At 42.9% G+C, this 22,171-nt stretch overlaps 1 protein-coding gene across 1 annotated transcript; it reads right to left on the reverse strand.

The window, feature by feature from the left end:
- Positions 1-239: 239 nt before the first annotated feature.
- ldb1b (LIM-domain binding 1b) lies at positions 240-18,261 on the reverse strand. Its single transcript, XM_024259477.2, has 11 exons — positions 18,204-18,261; positions 10,405-10,507; positions 6,518-6,562; positions 6,361-6,436; positions 6,174-6,276; positions 5,559-5,731; positions 5,365-5,487; positions 5,208-5,291; positions 2,792-2,915; positions 2,565-2,713; positions 240-1,900 (listed from the first exon to the last, which is right to left on the reverse strand). The coding sequence occupies exons 1-11, from the start codon at positions 18,235-18,237 to the stop codon at positions 1,670-1,672; spliced, it is 1,245 nt and encodes a 414-aa protein (XP_024115245.1). The 5' UTR covers positions 18,238-18,261; the 3' UTR covers positions 240-1,669.
- Positions 18,262-22,171: the final 3,910 nt, after the last annotated feature.

Consider the following 22,171-nt stretch of genomic DNA (forward strand, 5'->3'; position numbering starts at 1 on the left):
CTTCTTCATTCATGTGTGGATTTTCTCCAACTTTCTCCCAAAGATATAGGCTTCACAGGTCTCATTCTAATCCGTCTCTGAGGTGTATGTGACACTATGACTGACCCATAAACCATACAACAGTAGTTGGGTTAGTATACCGGCAACCTCTAGACCCCAAAACGAATGGAAGTTTTAGTAAAATTTGAATTTCATTTGATTGTATTTTATTTTGAAAAGAAAATCAGCAACACACAAGCTGGAAGTGAAAATGTATTGTTTTATTGGTACCATACATTAATTATTAAGGGCAGAAACTAACCAAATCAAAAATATATATATATATATTTATCAAACAATGATTTTTCTACAGGGGTTTGGAGAAGGTACAAGCCACCGTTCAGACTTGATTAAAATCCTGCTGGAATCAACTGAAACAAACATCAAATAAATCTGGTGCTGGACTCCCACCGGCGCGCGGCGGCGGTGACGCTGAGCCAAGTGTTCAGCCGGAAACCGCCTCTGCCGCCGGGCAAAGACCCACGAAGGGAGAGAAACGCTCAGACAGAAAAAGGCTAAGAAAGTCAGCGGCCCTGGGGGAGTCACTGCCCCCCAGGAGGGAACGTCTCCGTTCAGAAACAACAAACTGACAGAGGGAGGACAGCAGATGGTGGTGGGGTGGGGTGGGGGGCAGATTCAGTTTCTTTCTTTACATTAGATCGGGATGGCTTTAATCTAAGAATACATTTTATTACAGTCAGACAGAACTTTGCTACTACCTTAAATATACAAGCACAAATACACAAAAATCCTCCAAAAGAAACAAAAAGACAAAATAAAAACATCCACACTAAATTATTTCTCTTTTATAAACATAAAAGATAAAAACAATATATTTTAGAGAGGGGGGGGGTCCTGCGTTGCTCCTTGGTCTGTAGCTTTTCAGTATTTGTAGAAAATCAAAAACAATCGAAATGAAGGCGTTTGATACAAATTAAAAAACATTCTAGGGAAATATAGACTGTATAAAAACTCTTAAAATGTGTGTGTGTGCGTGTGTGTGTGTGTAAATGCTCTGGTAAAGACTGCATTGGCGGTACTCACAGGGTCTGTGTGTGTGAGTGTGTGTGATGCTGTCTCACACCACAGCCTTCCTTGGACCGAGCGGTTCTGATTCTGGTCCGTCTGCTTCCGCCGAGCCGCTCACACACTTTCCTCACACAAACTTTACTCTCACCCACACACACACCCACACACACCAGCGACTCGAGCGTCCGCAGACCGCACTGCGACCAGGAGGTGTGTGTACGTCCAGTTTTCACCAAGCCCCGCCCCTTCTCCCCCGCCTGTCCTGCATAGAAACCTTCAGCATGGGGGGGGCAGGCACTCAGTTCTGGTGGATCAAGCTCCTGCTGGACCGGCCCAAACGAGCCGTCTCACCAGGCGAATCAGCAACAGGGACTCTGAAAGAAACGGTGCCAAAATATTGAGGTGGGGGGCAGTCCTGAAAACCCTCCTCCGCCTGGGTCCCGGGGCAGACCGAGCCCCCGCAGGGGGTCTGAGGGGAATCTGAATGCTACAGCAGCGCCCGGCAGTCAGACGGCGGCCTGTTTGGTTGCAGTCATGGCGTTGGGGACGGGGGCGGGGGTCGGATGCGGTTTGTGTGTGTGGGGGGTGCGGGCTCCAGGTTCTACTGTGATGCCTGTGAGGTGGGGTTGTCGCTCTTGCTCTCCTGGCTGGAGGGGGCCTTGTTGTTCCAGGGGGAGTTGGAGCCCAGCGCCGGGGAGTTGTTGAAGCTGTCCTCGTCGTCGATGCCGTTGGCCGCATCGAACTGCGTGTTCTCCAGCCGCGTGATCAGACGCTCGTCCTCGTCGCCGAACTCTCCGCCCATCAGTGTGGGCTCTCCCACCACCATCACGTCCTGCAGACACCACAGCAATGTCAGCAGTCAGAAGAGCCCTCACAGAAACACCCCTTAGACAAAACCCAACAGAGTCCGGCAGCAGCACGGGCAACAATTCGAGAAACCAACCGGCGTCCAAATGGATACTTAGCCAGAGACTAAACGACGTAGAAACCGCTGCCTTCGCTGGAAACTAAACGGTGTCCAAATGGTTTCCTTTCCCAGAGACTAACCGGCATCCACACCCCTGCCTTTGCTTGAGACCAACTGACCAGAGATACCTCTGCGTTGAATTTGCTTTTTAAGGACTATTGATTGTATTGTTTTTAAGATGTCCTTTTCTCAATCTCCTATCAGGTTCATTCCTGAAACCCTGTAGGGTTTTGTTTGTTAGCTTGCTTTTGTGCTTGCTTTGGTTTTTGTCTGACAAGACGGAGCAGATCCAGAACAAACCATCATGTTGTTGTAAGTCTTTTCTCATCTACTTTAATAAACACTGCTTCTGAAAGGTTTGGGAAAAGTTTCCGGTTAGTCCCCTATTAAATGTTTATTCTCACAGAGATATGGGTATGAAAATTCATTCAGACATTAATCATTTACAAATGAAGGTTTTTTTCAACCGTTTATCTTCAATGACGTGTAGTGGCAGGTTACTGACACTAGGTGGCAGTGCAGTACTCACTGGAACTTGGCTGGACAGAGGGAAGCCGCTGCCTGGACTCTTCTTTTTGTTGTTGTTGTTGTTATTAGCTCCGCCCCCTCCACTGATGGTGCTGCCGCCTGAAATCTTGCGCTTCCGCCGCTTGTTGGGAGCCTGTCTGGACGGCTCGGCTGCAGACACAAAGAAACACACGAGTCACACAAACGCAGGGCTGAGGGGGGCGGGGTTTCTGTGCGGACTCAGCCTACCGGGCGGCGCCACCATCCTCTGCCATTTCTGGAAGAGGCAGGTCTTGAGGCAGTCTCTGGGGCTGAGGCTGTAGGTCTTGTGTCGGGACATGAGCTCCTGCATGGGCTCCAGGATCACACAGAGCTGCAGGGACAAACAGCGTTTTTACAGAACGCTCCATCGACACAGACGTTTCAGAGCTTCAGAGCTTCCTCCGGGTTTGTGCATGAGGTCCTGGAACTTTCTGAATAAATTCTGATCCATCCAGAAGATGAGCTTAAGATAATCACGCTCACCTGACGCTTTTCTTGAGAAACGTTTACACATTTGTCTCTGTGCTCCACCGACAAAGGAAGTTCCTACCGGTAAAATAAAGTCATTTTGATTGATTTAATATAATTTGATTGAAATGGTTTGCTCGGAAACTGATCAGCCCGCCTGACCATTTGGCTATGTAGAATGTGCAATTTTACACAATTTTTTAAAAATACAGCACATTGTGTTCTGCATCCTGATTGGCTGCCGACCTTGTCAATCAATCTCCATGCCATAAAGAATGTGTTCATCTTCCCAAATTTACAAAAATCTTTGATTGTTTTTCATTCTAAAATCCTGGATTGATTTTTCTATGAGGGTTTGAACTTTGAGAGTTGAAACAAAAGATGTGAAAATGTTCATGTCTGTCGGAGAAAAGTGTATAAAGTGTATAGTGTGGAGTTTTACAGCCTTAAAATATCCATAATCCTTCTTTGCGGATTTCGGGTCATTTCTGGAACACAATCCCTCAAATAAACGAGGGAACGCTGTATGTGTGACCATTAAAACAGCTAAACACTAAGAATCTGACTTGATAATAACATAACAAGAGCATCATCTGTCCCCATTTTTTTTTTAGATAAATGTTTTTTTTTTAAAAAGCATTTTGAAATATTACAACAATTCAACAGTTGCTTTTTCATTTTTAACATTTACTAAAACATTAGATCTTTGTGGGTTGTGGGGAGATCAATTTCCTCCATATTTCTTGTTATTCACAGAGACTTATGAATCAAATCAAATTTGTAGTATCTGTAACAGTTGGCTTAACGTACTCCGTCCACTTGGACCATGTCCTATAGAATGTGTCCATTTGCGTTTTTGGAGAGAAAGTCAACTTTTCCATCCATAAGATAGATTTCTTGAATAGTGTTATCCAGTCCTCAATTGTTAGTGGTTCAGGTTTGAGCCGTCTCTTCGTTAGAGCTATTTTGCTTGCTGCCAGAACCATGCAAGAGTTTTTGTTCATTCAGTCCAGACTCTCTGTAGGTTTGTTGCAAAGAGACAAGGCTTTGAAGTCGAAAGGAAAAGTAAATACTAAGAGATTCTGTATATATTCATTAATTCTACACTAATATTGAAAAATCACCTGGCAGTTCCAAAAAATATGGTAGTGGTTGGCTCCTCCCACCTCAAACAAGAGTTTCCGATGTCCCTATACCTTTTCTGAACCGGTGTGATTAAAGATCTTATATTTTTCCAGCAAAATTCCCCCCAAACATCAGATTCAGTTGTAGCCCGTTTTATTTCACTTATGCGTTCCCAATAGGGCTTGGTAATTTCCGCCTGGATCGATTCGATTTTTTAAAATTCTTTTGATCCACTCCACAGTTTGCACATTTAGACAAATTTGTTCACATACTGGAAAATATATTAGATAAATAATGAGATTGTTAATATCATACAGTGTTACATGGATTTTTCTAAAGGAGAAGTTCTAACAAAAATGTTCGGATCATTAACATTGTAAACGGTTTGGCCACTAGGTGGCGATCATGCTATAGCATTACGCTTTATTCAAGACGAATAAGCAAATGAGAAAAAGAATGAGCAAAAAACTGAGAAAAGGGTTACTTTAAAAAATATTTCCTTAAAAAGAGTTTGTACAATTCCTGCCTGTGAGTTTATAAAGAGGTTTGTTCAGTCAACAATGTTTGTTTAGGTCGACCGAGCGTTAGCATTAGCCGTCCTATGAGAAATTCCATCAAATGTTAGCATCAAGCTAGCAGACTTTAGCTTTATGTGCTACATTGATTTATATTTTCATAAATTGATTATTGATCTGTTAAGCTTAAATCGATTCAAATCAATTAATCAATTTTATCAACCCAGCCCTAGTTCCCAACTATGTTCTGTGATCATTGGATCAGTAAAAGTCAACAGAGCCAAGACCACGTTTTCTTTGTAAATTTTCAAAGGAATCAAGTGCCCCCTTGTGGACTAAAGAAAAGTAATCGGATAACCCTTTGGAGATCTCATCACGCTGGTTAGGGGTAAAACCTGGAGGTTGACCCTTGAGGCCTGGAGTTAAACACCCCTGATTTAAACTCTCAGAGCAGCCGTACTCCCCAATAAAAAAATAACCCTAAAAAGTCAGGAAATCGGGCGTGCTCGACTCACTCGGAGGTAGTTGAGGGTGGAGTTGGACAGGCCGCATCTCGTTATGTTTTTGGACAGCTGGTCCAGCATCTGTGGGTCTTGAGCCTGAAACACAAGAAGTTTCAGGTCAAAAACAGAACAGCATGAACACAACACACACATGCACGTCAGAACTCACATGCATGGCCAGGATGCTGCGGGGGATGAGTTCACGGTGTTGTCTGATGCTGAAGTGCCACGTCTTTATCCTCATCATCTCATCGAACATGAACTCCAGGTACAGCCGGCCTTCCACGCACACCTGCACAGGTGTGAAGGTGTTTACAAATAGAAACAGGAAGAGAAAAAAATGATCACCATCCATCCGCTCACCTGCGTGAACATGGGCTTTCCATTCTGGGTGACCATGGTGCACTGGTCGCAGTCCAGGGACACAAAGTTGTTGTGAAACGACTCCTTGGGATGCTTCAGCACGTAGTAAAGCTCAGTGGCCCCGCCCTCAAAGATGCTCCGGAAGTAGCGAGGGATTAACGTCCGACCAATTGCTGAGGAGAAACGACAAGTGTGAAGTTGACGTTTGTTAAAAAAGTAATCATTTTAAAACACTGTACAGGTTAAAGTCCCTCTCTGATGAAAATCAAAGGTTTTTTGCATTTCAGAGTACTTCACCACGCCCCTTCAGAGGAGATTTTGGAAACAGAGGCTTCAGATCTACATGAAAAATGGCTTTTTAAGACATTTAGGTTGTGAAATTTTGAATAAAAACTTCATAACAATAATTAAAACACTTCTGAGAAAGTTTTTTTTTTAATAAAAAAAAATTTCAGACAATGCAACGTACAAACTTATGATACAAAATGAACTCAGCAGAACAAGCAAAAGCAAAGTAAAAGAACAGGAAGTGCATGATCACTGACGCACAAACTAACACACCAGTAGGCGGAGCTTCTCTCTCTGGTTTACATTTAGAGCCTCTGAGTTTCTTACTGTAACGTTTGGGTCCATCTTCCAGACAGAAGGTGATGGTCAACATGGCGTCGTCTTCAAAGAACTCTGTGGTGAAAGCGTCCCACCACAGGTTATCACATTCCTGCAGGTGGAGGGGGAGAAGAAGAAAGCATCTGGCTCTGACCTCTGAACAGCTCTCTGTAGGTTTGTTTGAGAGTGAACGAACCTCCGTCCAGTTCTGTAGCCGCTTGTTCAGCTCAAATATTCTGTAGTCCGTCTGGTTGCCGTACGGCGTGTGCCTCCTAGACATCAACGGAGGTTAGACTCAGTCAAACTCCACGAATGTCTTTCAAAAGTATAAGCTGTCACATCTGCCTTCTTACCCAATTCCTGGCTCCAGGTATGTGGGGGGGTACATTGGAGTGGGTCTGCAGAGACAGCAGAGAGAAAAGGTCACATACCAGAAACGACTCCTTCAGACACAAGTCCAAAGACCATTCAGAGGGGACGTGAAACAGACGAGGGGTGTTTCACTGCGAAGCAGGTTTTACTGCTGTCCTGCTGCATAGTTCAGGAGGTTCTTGGTGGTGTTCGGTGTCTCTGGGCTGGTCAGCTGGAATGGACAGGAATGCTGATAATGACCCCGCCCCCCTCCCCTCACACGGCGCTCTCAGGGTAAAACCAAAGACTGAACTGACCAGATAACAGTTTTTAACACGTTCTTTAAGCATTTTTCTCATGATGGAGAACATATATAGAAGAATTTAAGTAACAATTGAGCTTGAGTATTTCTTTATTCAAATCGGGATGGATCAAGAGCTAAAAAGAAAGCTCAAGTCTTCGTGTTCTGCTACATTCTGATGCATCCACAAATATATCCATGCACGTCTTCGTTTTCCTCGTCTGAGCTGACATCAGGCTCAAAACTGAAAGACTGGAAACCTCCAAAATTGCTCAGTGTTTTTTGCTCCACTACTGTTAGCTTGGGTTGTAAAGCTAGCAGGAGAGTGTAAACAAAGCAATGTCGGGATATCGTTCTGCACCTACAGTCCCGCCCACAGCCCTGAGGTGAACTTCCTGATAAGCTTCAGCTGCTCTGCAGAAAATATGTCCCATAAAAAAAATAAAAAAAACGACACAGGCTTTTTAAATTTGCCTAAAAACAGCATAATCAAAATTAAATCATAGTTGGAGTGGGACTTCAGAGACTTTAAGGTATTTTAGTTTCATGGATGCAAGCAAAAATACTCACGCAGAACTGGAGTGTTTTAATTTAGGCTTTTAAACAGTTTTCAGGCTATTTTGAAGTTTAGCAAACATTTTAGCTACATGCTAGGTGTTTTGGCTAAATGAGACATTTTATCAGTTTTTAGGCTAATTTGGAGAACAGCTAATATTTTAGCAAGCTATACTTTAACATACTGTAACTTTTCAACCGCTAACAGATCAACATGAGCACTTTGAAGGAGAAATGCGGCTCGATGAGCTGCTTTTCTCCTTCAAAATCTGCTGGAATTACATTGATTGTGTTAATGGTTGAAAAGTTATTGTGTTAAAGATTTTATGTTTAAGCGTCACCGGTGTTAAAGGGTTATAGAACCGATTCCACCTTTCTATTTTCCTGAAGCCGTGCTTTCCTCCCAGAAGCTCCATCACTTCCTGCCTCATTTAATGTGCATGTTTTAGGGGTTGGACGTCGGGAAAAGCTTTTACTTTACAAAAAGTAACTTCAATTTAGCCAGAAATGTTCCTAAAATCTGATGACAACATTTGGCACCAGGTCCAATTTCAACGCAAAAAAAAAAAACAAGACAAGTATGCCGTTCAAATAAAGAAGTAGAGCTGGGTGAATACAGTCCCATTCCTTTACAAAACAACAGCCCAATTTACCACAGCAAGTGAACACACCACAGCCCCAAAAGTAGACCTCTTTTTCAGATTAACACCACTTGTGGCCAAATTAAAAAGTATCTTGTCTCGGTCTGACCTGGAAACTATTATTCACGCTTTTATTTCCTCTCGTTTAGATTGTTGTAACTCTCTTTTTACTTGTTTTAACAAACGCTCCCTGAACCGTCTTCAGCTCGTCCAGAACTCTGCAGCAAGGCTTTTAACTGGAACCAGTAATCGGACACACATCACTCCGATGTTGTCTGCTTTACATTGGTTACCTGTCAAGTTCAGAATTGATTTTAAAATTTTACTTTTAGTTTTTAGAGCCTTGCACGGTCAAGCCCCGACGTACATCTGTGACCTTTTAACCCCGTACTCTTCGGCCTGATCCTTGAGGTCTTCCAGTCAGAATCTTTTACGCATCCCAAAAACCAGCTTTAAGACGAGAGGGGGCGTGTCCTTCCAAGCTGTTGCTCCCCGTCTCTGGAACTCCCTCCCACTGCCGTTGCGTCAGATCAACTCCGTTGAGTGTTTTAAATCCCAGGTCAAGACGTTTTTATTCAGGAGAGCTTTTAGTTGATCTTAGCCCTTGCATTACTATGTTTTGCTGTGTTTTACTGTGTTTTTAGTTGTTTTATTATTGATTATTGGTTTTATTTCCCTGTGTCTTCTGATTTTATGTTCTTATGTTAAGCACTTTGTGATCCGTTCTGTGAAAAGTGCTATAGAAATAAAGATTCTTCTTCTTCTTCACTTTTAACACTACGCGTTCAAACGGCCACATCCAATAAAAAGTCTATGTAAATTCAGGTTTCCGCGCTCAAAACTCTTGCATTCGCCCATCAGTATCCGGGTTAGGCTCCAGTCCCCCCACATCCCAGAAAGGGACAAGCCGCCAAGAAGATGAACGACTGAAATCTACAAAAAAAGTTTTTCTTGCTGTAACTGTAGGAATATTTAAAATTAATCTCTTCATCATAAAATACTAAGGCTCAGAAAACATTTAACATCTGTTCATCCTTAGGACTTGTTAGTTAATTGAACTCTCGCACTTTTTCATTTATTTTTGTTTTACTTTTTTTTTTCTCTTAGCTGTTTTTAATCAGTTACTCTTTTTTACCAGGATGTCAACAAAAACATGTATATCACTTTTGTACTTTTTTGCAACAATTAAGAATTTCAAAAGTTAAGAATAACCGTGACTTTTGTTTAGAAATACGTTAGGATCTTGTATTGTATTTTTGAAAAAACTACATTTTTGTACTGTATTCTTCAAAGGTTCATTAAAAAAAAGGCCCTCACTGCTCGTCCACTGTGAACACCACAGGCTAAACGTATGTTCAACAGTGTGCTCCACGTGTCCAGTAGGAAGTAAGCTTAAGAGTTTGCTTTTCTAACAGCAACCACACAACACATGAGTCAGGACAGAGGTGCAGTATTAAAATCATTCTTTTTCAAATGACAAAAAAGAAAAGATTAGAATTGGTGGTGCAATCTCAGCCTTTAGAACAAGGGTGCCCAAACTATGGCCCGATGGCCGGATCCGGACCCCTGAACACAATCACAGATGGATAGAATTAAAAAAATGGGAAAAAAAAGTTAAAATGGGCAGCAAAAATGGACGGGCCAAAGTCTCCCTGCTCCCCCCATAAGGATGCATCCACTTGCAGACAAATAGATCGCTTAACGTCTTGGTTCTCGTCTGAGCTGAAATCTGGCTAAAAACTGTACGGCTGGATACGTTTGTTATTACTCAACATTTTTTTGCATCGCTAATATTAATTTGAGGTTGTGAGGGGCTGTGAGCTAGTGGAAGAGAGTGTAAACAAAGGGATGATGGGATATAAGTGGAGGTTTACTTCCACACCAATAGTCCAACCCCCAATTCAGAGGTGAATTTCAGATCAACTGTTCAAGCTAAAAAATAAGTGTTCTTCTATATAATGCAAGTTATTAGAGACAATTTTTACCTATAATCGCATTATTGTGATACCATCGGTACCCAGTGATTCCCAGCCCTACTTTTAACAGCAAATTCAGAACTTATTCCCAATCCTGAACTCTGAACGTGTATCATACCAACGCTGCTTTCAGGAGGTAGTTATTATACAGTTCATATTTATCCCCAAAAATATTGTTGACAACAATCATGTTGACATTTTCAACAAAACTTTACAAAAAAAGAGAACCCACAGAGGAGCTTGGAAACACAGCTCTGAACGACACAGAAAGTGGAATTACTTCCTGAATCACACAGCGTCCACAGTGTCATAAAAGCATAAAGTACAGACACTCCCATCATTACCATCACCTCCTCCTCCTGCCGCTCAAACTCATGACTGACACAACATGAAAACAGTAGAAACAGTCAACCCACCCCACGTCTCTGTCCAGCATGGTGCCGGGGTGGAAGGGAGGAAAAGTGCTACCGTTGGGGGGCTCCTTTGGGGAGTACAGCTTGAACGACTTAGAGGAACAGCCTGCAAATACACAAAACAGGGAGACACAGTTTGTTTTATGCAAACTGTCAAAAACATAGAAGTGACTTACTTGACACAACTTGTGGTATTTTACTGACAGTTAATTATTATTATTTTTTTTTTATCTTCATGTTGATGTCAAACATGGAAATGTATAAACAAAGTGATGGACCCAGAGGTGACATGAAACATCAGCAGAACCCCCCATCTGCTGCTGCTGTGACACTAAAGCCATAAAGGCGAGGCAGGCGTGGCGGCCTGCAGGTCACGACCCCCGCCATCGCCATGGTGAGGCCCCGCCTCCTCTTGTCACTGCATATCAAACACATGGCCGCGTGCGGTAGGAACAACGAGGCTCGTGTCACAGCAGCTTCAAGTTTCTGCTCATCTTCAAAGAAACAAATAAACGAGAACCCGGAAGCAGGAGCCGAAAACCCTGACGCACACAGGACCAACAGGAAGAGGCCATTAAAGCCGCATCCATTTTCAATCCCAGCATTCCTTTTAAAGAGGACCAAACAGCAACACTTTGCTGAAGAAGATTGATAGATAAATAAATAATCAATGGTTATGTGTGTCCATTAGTTGTTGAGAGCTCCATTAGCCCCCCATCGCCTCGTGTTAGCGGTTAAAGGCAGACGGTCATCAGCTGGACTCCACTTCCTCCACAGGGAATCACGCCGCTCCACGCAAACATGGAGCGGCTCCGCCTCACAGGAGACCCGCACAAACACGAGGCTTCTGTCACTGCACTCAGACCCCAGAAAAGAAGCAACACTTGGGTGTTTTTAGACGGAAACCCAGGCGGTCTGAGCGTTGAGGGAGAAAGAGAACACCGGGTAACTGTGCTCCACCCAAACTCTCCGCTAAAGCGACCATTAAAGTAATCTTTGCGTCCATATTTCCTTTAAATCCACCGGTTCAGAGTCCAGGACCGCCGGGCTACAAAGGCAATTAGACGGTCAGCTAGCAGCTAGCTTAAAGCTAGGCTAACGCATCGACATAATTCTGGGGATTGACCGTATTTACCGGCACAGTACCGACAAACACAAACAACAAACAAACGCTACACTCGTGTGTACACATAAATAAGACATAAATAACAGCTACGCCATAAACCACCCTAAACGACTCCGAGGACATGCTAGCAGGGAGCCGCTAGCTGTTAGCTGCTAACGCGTTATCGCTAAGCTGCTCTTCAACCAATAAAACACCGAAAATCGGAGATAACCCGCAGCTACCGGGGTGTTTTTCATCCGCCGTCGGCTGGATGTCGTAATAAAAACGTCTGCGTGGGGAAGGGGGGGCGGCTATTTACCTGCAGAGAATCCTGTCAGAAAAATCGGTGTTTACAGATCTACGATGGAGGACCGGGACGCTCCGTGCGTAAAGACGGATAGGCCCGCTGGACGCAACGTCCCCGCACAGCGGATCAATAAAACGCTCCTCAAAGTGCGGGGCTGCGGCGGAGTGCGGCCTGGATGCGGGGTTCGACGGCGGATGTTGGGTCCCGCATGAGGCCTTGTCGGTGAGCTGGAGCCCGCTGTGGGTTTACATACGGACCCCGATGAGCCCTTTGTTCACGGGAGGACATGAACAATAGCTGTAGGCCCTCCTCCTCCTCCTCTCCCGTCTGCAATGCATTTGCTCCTCTCTCCTCTGCCCAGCACCGCCAACCGCCCTCCTCCTCCCCCCGCTAATGCACAACTGCACATAAAGGTTGTCTGGTAAGCATTTTCCCTTCCTCCTCCCTCCATCCCATCCCTTCTTTGTAACTGACACAGATGAAGATTGTCCTAATGCAGCTGACAGGAAATGTCTGCACACATCATCCTTCTTTACCAAGTTTGGACACATCTGTGAGCTGCAAACATCCCCGTCTTAGTTTGTGAGCTGCAGGCTCCTCATGGGATCCGGAGCTGATTCACATCAACTCTTAAAGAGAGGCGCCGAGCATGTTTGGAAAGATCTGCCTGTTTGTACACTAAACCGTCTCCAAGGTGGACGCATGGAGATCAGGCCTCCTCATAAACACAAACCACGCTAAGCCCAAAGGAGAATCCCTCAGGGCTCCAAAGCTTCTTAAACGCCTCCATTTATAATCAGATATTCAGATCACACAGATCTCATCCATATGGCCAAAGTTGGAATAAAAAAGGGCGAGCTGCTGGCTGTTGCTCTTTCACCTGTCCATGAGCGCACTTCAACCACAAAGGTTCCCTAAGAAAGTAGATAAAGTGACCTTTGATTCAAACGTTAAACTTTAAGTTAAATTAACTGAAGTTAAAAACAACAAAACTGGTTAGATTTAATTGTAAATTTGACTTTCAGCGTGTAGGGATAATTTCTGGATTAATAAGAAATTCTATTCTGATGATAATCAAAGAGTATTACACATATGTTAAATGATGTGTGATTGATATTACTGTTTAAAAATCTTGCATTTGATCTGATCAGAACTACATAACATGAAAACTGTAAAACAAGGTTACTAAGTAGAGGTGGGATTATATAAATTAGCTTCTTCCTGCTCCTTTTCAATCAATTAAACTCTACTTGACTTTAGTTAATAGTTATTTAATGAATCAAATGTGACATAACTTTTATGTTTTCTATTTTCTAATCAATGCATTTCATTATTGATGTAATGAATTTGAAAAATGTGTTTTGTCCTGTATTTTTCATAATCTATGCTTAAAATCAATCAATCAATCAATCAATGATGGAGGGTAAATGCACTTCAGAAATGGCCAAACAGAGCAACAAATATCACAATGGTGGAGCTGCAGGTCTCTGCTGAATTTTTAAAGTCTGATTGATCTTTTAGCTGAAAGTTTGCTGAAGTTCTCGAGCTCTAAAAGAGGATTTGAAGCCTTTCTCCCTCCTTTTTGTGGAGCATAAAACAATTTAAACAGGAGGGAAGTAAAACAAAACCAAAAAAAAAAAAAACCAAACAAGCAGGACCCCTCTGAAAGGAGAACATTTTCAGAGGAGATGACAAACTTTAAAGTCCCACTCCAACTAGATCTGATCTATTGTAAAAGCGTCTCCAGGTTTTTTTTAAATCATGATTAGGCTGTTTTTAGCAAAAATAAAAAGGACACAGTTTCTTGAATGGAGCTCATTAGAAAATTGCATCTGAGTTGTTGCTGACAGTTGCTGAACAAGTCCTCCTCTGCTAATATCCCATCATGCCTTTGTTTACACTCTCTCCCTCCAGCTTACAGCCTCTCATAACTCCAACCTATCACGACTGGTTCAACAAATAAGGCGAGTAACATCAGAGCTATCCAGCCGTACAGTTTTGAGCCAGATGGGAGCTCAGACGAGGAAAACGAAGACATCAATGGATCTATTTCATGGTTCTCAAACTCACTTTACCTTGGGGCCACTGAAGCCAGAGTCTGGCTGAAGCTGGCCGTATGGGGTTCCATTTATGCCAAAAATATGTTTTTTCCTCCACTTTCTAGATCTTTGCTTCATTGTTTATGTCTACTGAACAAGTTAATTGAACATTTGTTCACGTCTATTTACTACTAAGCGACATCTTCAGTGTGTTCTGTGCAACGACAGGAGCTAACAACGCTAGCAACTGTTGCTAAGGACTTTTCTGGTGACCAGATCCAACGACAATAGCAAATGCAAAGTTTTAAACATAAAGCTGAAACATTACAAAGCAAATACAAAGCTGTCATCAAAGAAGCGCGGACATGCAGAAGATATTACTTAGTAGACATTGGATTTTCATATTAAGGCGGGGGCCGAAAATGGCCCGCAGGCCGCCAGTTTTAGACCCCTGATCTGTTTGTCTGCAAATGGATGCATCAGAACGGGGCGCAGAAGAGGGACTTTGACACGCCTGTTTCACTGTTAAAAACACTCAAACGGTGCTGAAAAGGTTCATGGATGTTTACAAGCATCATCTGATCCTGAGCTAAAGGAAACATGTCATTTTGACCTTTTTTTTCTGAGTCATTCTGTCCAGCGAGTACAAATGTTCTGGACTTGTCTGTCATATGTCCACACCATGAGACAGAAATCATTTAGTCACAGTTTAATCCACTGCAGTGAGTTTTGCAGAGGTTGCAATGGACACTCAGCACCTGATGGATGCTAACCTGCAATATCTGGCCTGGCCGGGAACAGAAAAGTGGATTTTTGCAGAAATCTCTTCACAACAAAACACATAAATCTTTGTTTTCATGGAGCTGTTGCTGATGCTAAACCTTCTCTGCTGCTTTGTGCCCAAAGCTTTAAAACATTTAACCTCTTCTAATGTGACATTTAGAATACATTCCTGCACTGATGAGAAGTTTTACTCGCTGTAAAGTTGGATTGATGGAGCTTCACTCCAAACTTAATCAAAGATGTTAAAGTCCCACTCCAACTATATTTTTTTATTTTAAAATCATTCCCAGTGGTCTTTTAAGAAGGATTTTAGCCAAAATTGAAAAGCTTTTTTTAATGTTGTTTGTTTACACCCTCCTGCTCGCTAAATAGCCCTAACAACCCCAAGCTAATATTAGCATAGCAAAAAAATGCTGAGCAATAACTGAGCTATCCAGCCGTACAGGTCTGAGCCAGATGGTAGCTCAGACGATGAAAATGAAGATGTTAGTGGATCTATTTGTCTGCAAGTAGATGCATGAGAATTGTAGCAGAGAAAGGAGACTTTAGCCTGCCCCTGACAGTTTCTGCATCTCAAACCTGGGCTCTTTCGAACGGCGGGTTTTTATGCTCCTAATTTATCCCGATTTGAATTTAAAAAAAGCAAAAACTCAGGAGCGTAGTTTAATCTTTAAATTATTTCATACATGTCCTCCATTCTGAGAAAAATGCTACAAGAAAATGCTAAAAACACCAAAAACACAATTTTCGTTGGAGTGGGTTTTAAAGGGTAACCAAACAGGGAAGTTGGAGGCTGACTCCACCCACAATCAAAATGTGAGGGGCCTGGGAACAGGACTGTTATCATTACTGGAGCAGCAGATCAAGACGTGAGACTTAAATGATTTGACCAATCAAGAAATTTAAATGTAATGCCTCGTTTCAACCTTTAGGGGGCAGCACACAGGCAAGTTCTGACTATATTTTCAAGAATTAAAAAGGTTTGTTTTAATTAGTCAAAAATTTGGCGATTACCAACAGACAGCACTTTTAAAGCCCCATTTATAAAGATAAACAGCCCAAAAAAAGTGGATTTAGGGTTTGGTTACCCTATAAAGGTTGGAGAAACACGGCTCATCTTGATGTAGCCAACACTATGTTTTGTAGCATTTGTAGCACTCTTATTTACTCACTCCAAATCTCTCTGACCTGAACCCAAATTTTTATCTTGAATAAAAGACAGTGACTCCTCAGATTTCACACATACTCTTAATTCATATGCAAATGGATGTTTACTGCAATAAAACAATAAATCCTCTTTCAAAAGCAGAAACACTCCTGACAAATCAAACTGTCATTGTTTAAAGGAGCCCTACCACGAAAAAACAACTTTTTAAGTATATTTTACTGTTCAAAGAACCCCAAAACAGTATTTTGATCCGTTCAAGCATTTCTGAGTAATTCTCTAAAATCTGCGCTCTCAACAGCAGCCCTTCCCATACCCACATGCTGTTGTCACAGAGTGAGGACGGCCCCTTTCAGGAAGAGTCTGCTCCAGTAGCCCCGCCCCCAGTCTAACACCAACACCTAATTTCTCCACGGAGCCAGCAGTGATCAGCCAAAAAAACGTTAATTTTAGGTGCAGAAAACTGTGTCCTGTTTGGATGTTGTTTATTTTCGTAGGAGAAATGCAGACATGCTGCCAAAAAAAAAAAAATCCTCTAGGATGACATCATGAAATGGGCGGCACCCACACAGCGGCAGGCGGAGCTTCAGGAATCAAGTCGTTTTATTCCGGGCAGAAAAAAAAACTCGAAAAATAACTAATATTTCATAAATAATTTGTTTTTAGTGTTCCAAAGGTAATATATGATCATAAATATGGACATAGTTCACTCTGAAAGGCTCAAGAAAATCATAGTGTGGCCCATTTAAAGGTCGCTGGAATAAAACGTCAAACATCACCCAAAAAAAAAGGAGGTAGGAGGAGATATGCAACAGCCTGCCATATTGGTTTCACACCAACAAGAGAAGTAAAGAAAACAATCCTTTAATCCTAGATAAGTTTATCCCGGACAAGCCCCCAGATGTCCCAGAAGAGGCCACGCAGTCGTTTCACTGATTTTAAATGATTTTACTTCATTAGTTTAGAAGATCCAGTGTTTCAGTTGATCAGCAAATATTAGCAGCCATGTGTGATGACGGTGCTCTGTGCCCTGGTCAAAAGAAGCCTTATTTAACTTTGAATCAGCAGGACTCAGATCTCTAATGGACTGTAGTCATCTGCAGACGCTGATGTTTGACATCCAAAGGCTGGTGTGTGACAGAGTAAAGCTGCAGCAGCGGCACAGATGTTTGTGTTTCTTCTCCATCCTTCCCGCTCAGTGCTCTGTCAGGCCTTTAGCAGCATCTTTGTGTGTCTAGCACCAGGGGGAGGTGTAGTCAATAGTAGCTTAGAGTGTCTGTTGTGGGTGACTTATGTGGATTTGCCTATCTTACATTCACTGGCCCCCGTCGCCATGGCAACACGAGCAGTCAACGCTGACACGAGCAGAGAGGGGCTAAAAAACATCCATGGAAATGGACACACAAGAGTTAATCCTGTGTGTATGTGTGTCTCCAAAGCTCACCCATTGAAATGGTACATGACGGGATTAATCCTCTGTGAGTGTGCACACTGGTGTGAGAGTCTGTGTGTGTGTGTTTGTGTGTCGGTGAGGAGGGTGTTGGGAAAAGGCTTGAAGGGCTCGAATACCGCGTGTCTTTCACTCTCACGGCGTAAAGCAGACCTTATCTCCAACCAACCTCCAGAGCACGGAGACACACACATGAATAGACATAAACACACACACATTAACACATGAACGCAGACACGCAAATACAGGCAAGAGCACACACACACATATGTGAACAGACATGAACACGCACATTAACAGATGCACACATGAACACACACACACCTACACCCCCCTGAACACACACGCATGAACACAAGCGTATGAACACACACAAGAACATACATCTCAAGAAAAACACACAGGAGCACAAACACACATGAATACAAACATTTAAACGAACACACACCAACATACACACACCAACATACTCAAGAACACACACACACTCATAAACATACACACATGAACACAATCAGGCACATAAACACACCAGTACACAATAACATAATTGCATAAACCCACACACATGAACACACACACACAAGTGCAAACACACACACACACACACACACTGGTTGCTGTCTATCTGTCATTTCAGCAGCTTCCCTCTCTGTCCAGCCTCCAGGTGCAGGTTTGCAGCACACCTGTGTTTGGAGGTTTCTGCTGCAGAACCTCAGAGGAGCTCCTTCTCTGAGCTCCTTCTCTGAGCTCCTTCTCTGAGCTCCTCCTTTGAGTTCCTCTGAGCTCCTCTGAGCTCCTGCTTTAGCACAGCTTCACCCACAGAATTGAACTGACACTACAGCAGGTTGGAACCACATAAAGAAATGGAATAGAAAGCCCATTTTCCCCTCGGAGACCCTCAGTCAGCAGTGACAGGCACAAAGAGGAGCAGGTCAGGCAGGAAAACTTACCCCCCCCAGATTCCAGCTGCTCTGACATCGCCATTCTGACACCTACAAATGCACTTTCACAGGGAGGCACTGAGACGCCCCGTTTTTGTGCCTCTCCCTTTCTGTCATATCTCCCAAGTCCAGACTGTAGGGCTGGGGTGGGGGGGGGCCCGCGAGGGGTGCTTACAGTATGAGTGCACGTACCAGCAAGTGATGTGTGCGCTCGTGCTCTCATGCACACGTGCAAATGTGTGCAGCGCGCCACTTCCACTTACTCGTCAACAGGAAAGTGAAGGGCACATGCGTCTGCCAGGCCTCTGATAACAGCGGCCCCCCCACACAGCCTCAGCAGCCATCAGGTTGTTTTTTCCGCTTTTTCCCAGAGGAAATGAAGCGAGCCCCTCCCTGGAAGATCTGTCCTCTTCCCAAATACAGAAGCAAACATTCTGCCCCCCCTTTAAAGCACAGACCAGGTCCACTCAGACGGTGGGAACCACACCTGCACCCCCATCGCACAACAAACAAGTCATTCCTTTAACCCAGAAGTTATTTGCAAAGACTTCTGGAAAATTTCCAGTGCAAATGATTTTGGAATTGTAAATTCAAACAGCACTACAGAATGGAAAATGCACCATATAGAGGGTAGGGAGAGAATTCGGACACAGCCCAAAGCTCTTCTCCTTTCTGGAGTTTACTAACTGAAACATCAAAACTGGTTTCCAGTGAAATTTTGCAAAAATCAGTAAAACCTCAGATTATCTTCTGAGGGTAAAGATGACTTTCATGCTTCTCATTTCTTCATCAAATGATTTTTCTTCAGGATTTTGAGCTTATTGATTTATCATGAGGAGGTGTCTCTGATTGTCCTTAACATTACACAGCTGCATCAGATCCTGACTGTTTTACTTTGTACCCTCTCACGGTCATTGGAAGACGCTACAATAGTCTATTTGGGAAACATTTTTTAAAACATAATAAGCAATAAATAAAAAGAAAAAAATCAAAGTCATTTTAGGTCAAGCTCTCTCTCAGTGCCGACGGTCATATTTTTCTCCTGACTCTGTCAGTGTTACCACGTGGTTTGTGTTTTGACTGACTTTAAGCTCAGATGTTCTGTGACTCAGTGGTGGAGTTCTATGTTCTCCTCATCTGATGCAGAGCCGTCCTGAATGCTGGTGCGTCTGCAGCTCTGAGATCCGCTCTCTGGCTGTGATCCTGCTTCCGTCTGGCCTTTGTGCCCGGAGGCTCCACAGGGAGGTGCTGTGAAGTCTCCGTCTGATGAATACTGCATGCTGTCTGCCTCTCCAACGCTCTGAAAGACTTTTCTCTCCTTTTACGATTTGATCTTCAGATGTTTCTCTACTGTTGAGGTGCAATCAGCAGATCTGCTGACGAAATGTGTAAGAGCTGAGGCTAGAACGGGCGAGTCACTTCCCCTTTGACCTTCTGAGGAGGACCGGATGTTCCTTCAGTTCCTATCACAGCTGGGTTTTCGTAAATCAAGTCTGAGCAGATGTTTGTTTGACAAACATCTGAAACAACGAAAAACAGTTCTTCTCCAGTAAGAACATCAGATGCATTAAAACCAGCTGCTTATTGAGACTCACACCAACACTAGAGAACATCTGCACTCCAAAAACTGAAGGAAAACAGTTTTCCCAAACTGTGGAACAATTAAAAAAACGGTCTAAATGTCAGAATCCTGATGGTTCGGTAGTGTTTTTGAAAACTTTTCTATTTCCTCTTCTCCATGCAAGAATTGATACGAACGACTCAGAGATGACACGCTAGAGTAAAAAAATATTTAAGACCTAAAAATATCTGCTGGATGTAATTTAGTTTATTCAACAGATCACGGACACTGGTTCTGATTGTTGTTAAATTACTCTGCAACTGTTGTTCAAATTCAAACTTTCTTCCTGTCAGAGGACATCATCAGACATTTTTAAAAGTATATAAATACAATTTTGAGATTAAATTCAAATGGCTCACAGTAAAAAAAGCTTAAAATACAGACAGATATGACATCACCATCCACTCAATAGCTCAAAGGAAAGGCTTCTAGTCTTGGTAAACATATCTTTACTTCAGAAACACCAACTAAAGGGTCAAATGTTTTTTTAGTTCGGTTTTAATCAGTAAAAACTGTCTCCGTCAAATGTGAAATAACTGAACCTCACTGAAGGTTACCTGTTAAGTCATGGTGTCTTATTTCTGGTGTGGTGGATTCCATTTGACTGAAATCTCTGGGTCAATTTGTGGGTTGATGCATGCATCTACGTCTGTGACAACGGCGCCATCTGCTGGTCACAGTGAGACACTGCCCTCTGCTTGTCCTGGACTAGTTTTGGCAGCTAAACTGCATCAATTCAACAGGAAGTTGATGAGTCACATGACACATCAGCACTAATTTGTCTGAGAAACTGCTCAGTAAAGCCTAAATAAGGGTTATGAATCACCATCTCAGCTCCTCCTCCATGCATTTCTGTGCGACAATGTTGTCACAGTCATACATTTTCTCAACCTGCTTTATCCCCATCAGGGTCACTGTGTTGCTGGAGCCTGTCCTGGTTACTGTTAGGCAAAGGCGGGGCACACCCTGGAGAGGTCACCAGTCTGTGGGGCCACACAATCACCCCCACATGCACACCCAGGGACAAATCCAGGCCTCCTGCAGGTTTTCCAGAAATCCTGTGAGCTTCAATGGCAGGTTAGTAGGAAAACATGTAGGACACCGATCCTCGACACCTGGATTTTGAAGCCCAATGTAGAGCAAACATGGTTATTAAATATATTTTTATATTTAGTCAAACAGAACCACTTCGCGTTCTCCTGGACCTTCAGCGACTGCTCCTCTCCCGTCTCACCATTGCTGCTCACACCAGCAGATCTTCCTCTGCTCTTCAGCTCCATGTCCCTTTTTACCACAAGAGGGGGGATTGTAGCCACTCTGACCCCAAATTTACTTCATCCAAACCACTCCATTCCTCACTCCAACATGGAACTGAAAACTCACCCCTTTACTCTTCATGTAGTGTCTCATCTTGACTTTTTTCAATGTATTATTATTATTAGTTAAAAGTTTAAATTGATTATCTGAAGATATTTCCTCTGTAAATACTTTATCCTTGAAATAGTGAAAAGTCAAATTCAAAGTTCATTAGAACGACCTGAATTTACTTTACTACAACAAACATTAAAATGTTTGTGTCACTGTTTACTCTTTTGATGAATTACTGATGTGTGTTCACACATGCATGTGTGTGTATTTGCATGCACACATGTATGCATGTTTGGGGGTTCACATATGGATGTATGTGTGTGTTTACAAATGTTTGCTTATGTGTGTGTGTTTGCACAAGTGTCTGGACGTGTGATTTTGCACGTATGTATGTGTGCTTACATATGTTTTGTGTGCACATGGATGTGTGTGTGTTTATATATGTGTGTGTGCCTTCACATGTGTGTGCTTACACATATGGGTGTGTGTTAGCACATGGGGGTGTTTGCACCTGTGTGTGGTTCCTCATGTGTGTCTGTACATGTGTGTGTGTGTGTTTTCGTGTATGTGTGTTTACACATGTGTGTTTGTTTGCACATGCATATATATGTGTTTGCATATCTGTGTGTGCCTTCACTTGTGTGTTTGTTTACACATGTATGTGTATTTTTGTGGATGTGTGTTTATACATGTGTGTGTGTATGTTTGCATGTGTGTGTTTGTACATGCATGTATGTGTGTTTTTGTGTAAGTGTGTTTACACATATGTGTTTGTTTGCACATGCATATATGTGTGTTTGCATATCTGTGTGTGTCGTCACGTGTATGTTTGTTTACACATGTTTGCATGTGTGTTTTCATGCATGTCTGTGTGTCTGTATGCACGTGTTTTTGTTTACAAATGTGTATGTATTTACACGTGCAAGTGTTTTTTAAATGTTTATGTGTGTGTGTACATGCATGTGTGTGTGTGTTTACACATGCATGT

This window comes from Oryzias melastigma, linkage group LG1, assembly GCF_002922805.2.
Source record: "Oryzias melastigma strain HK-1 linkage group LG1, ASM292280v2, whole genome shotgun sequence".
NCBI classification, from domain to species: Eukaryota; Metazoa; Chordata; class Actinopteri; order Beloniformes; family Adrianichthyidae; genus Oryzias; species Oryzias melastigma.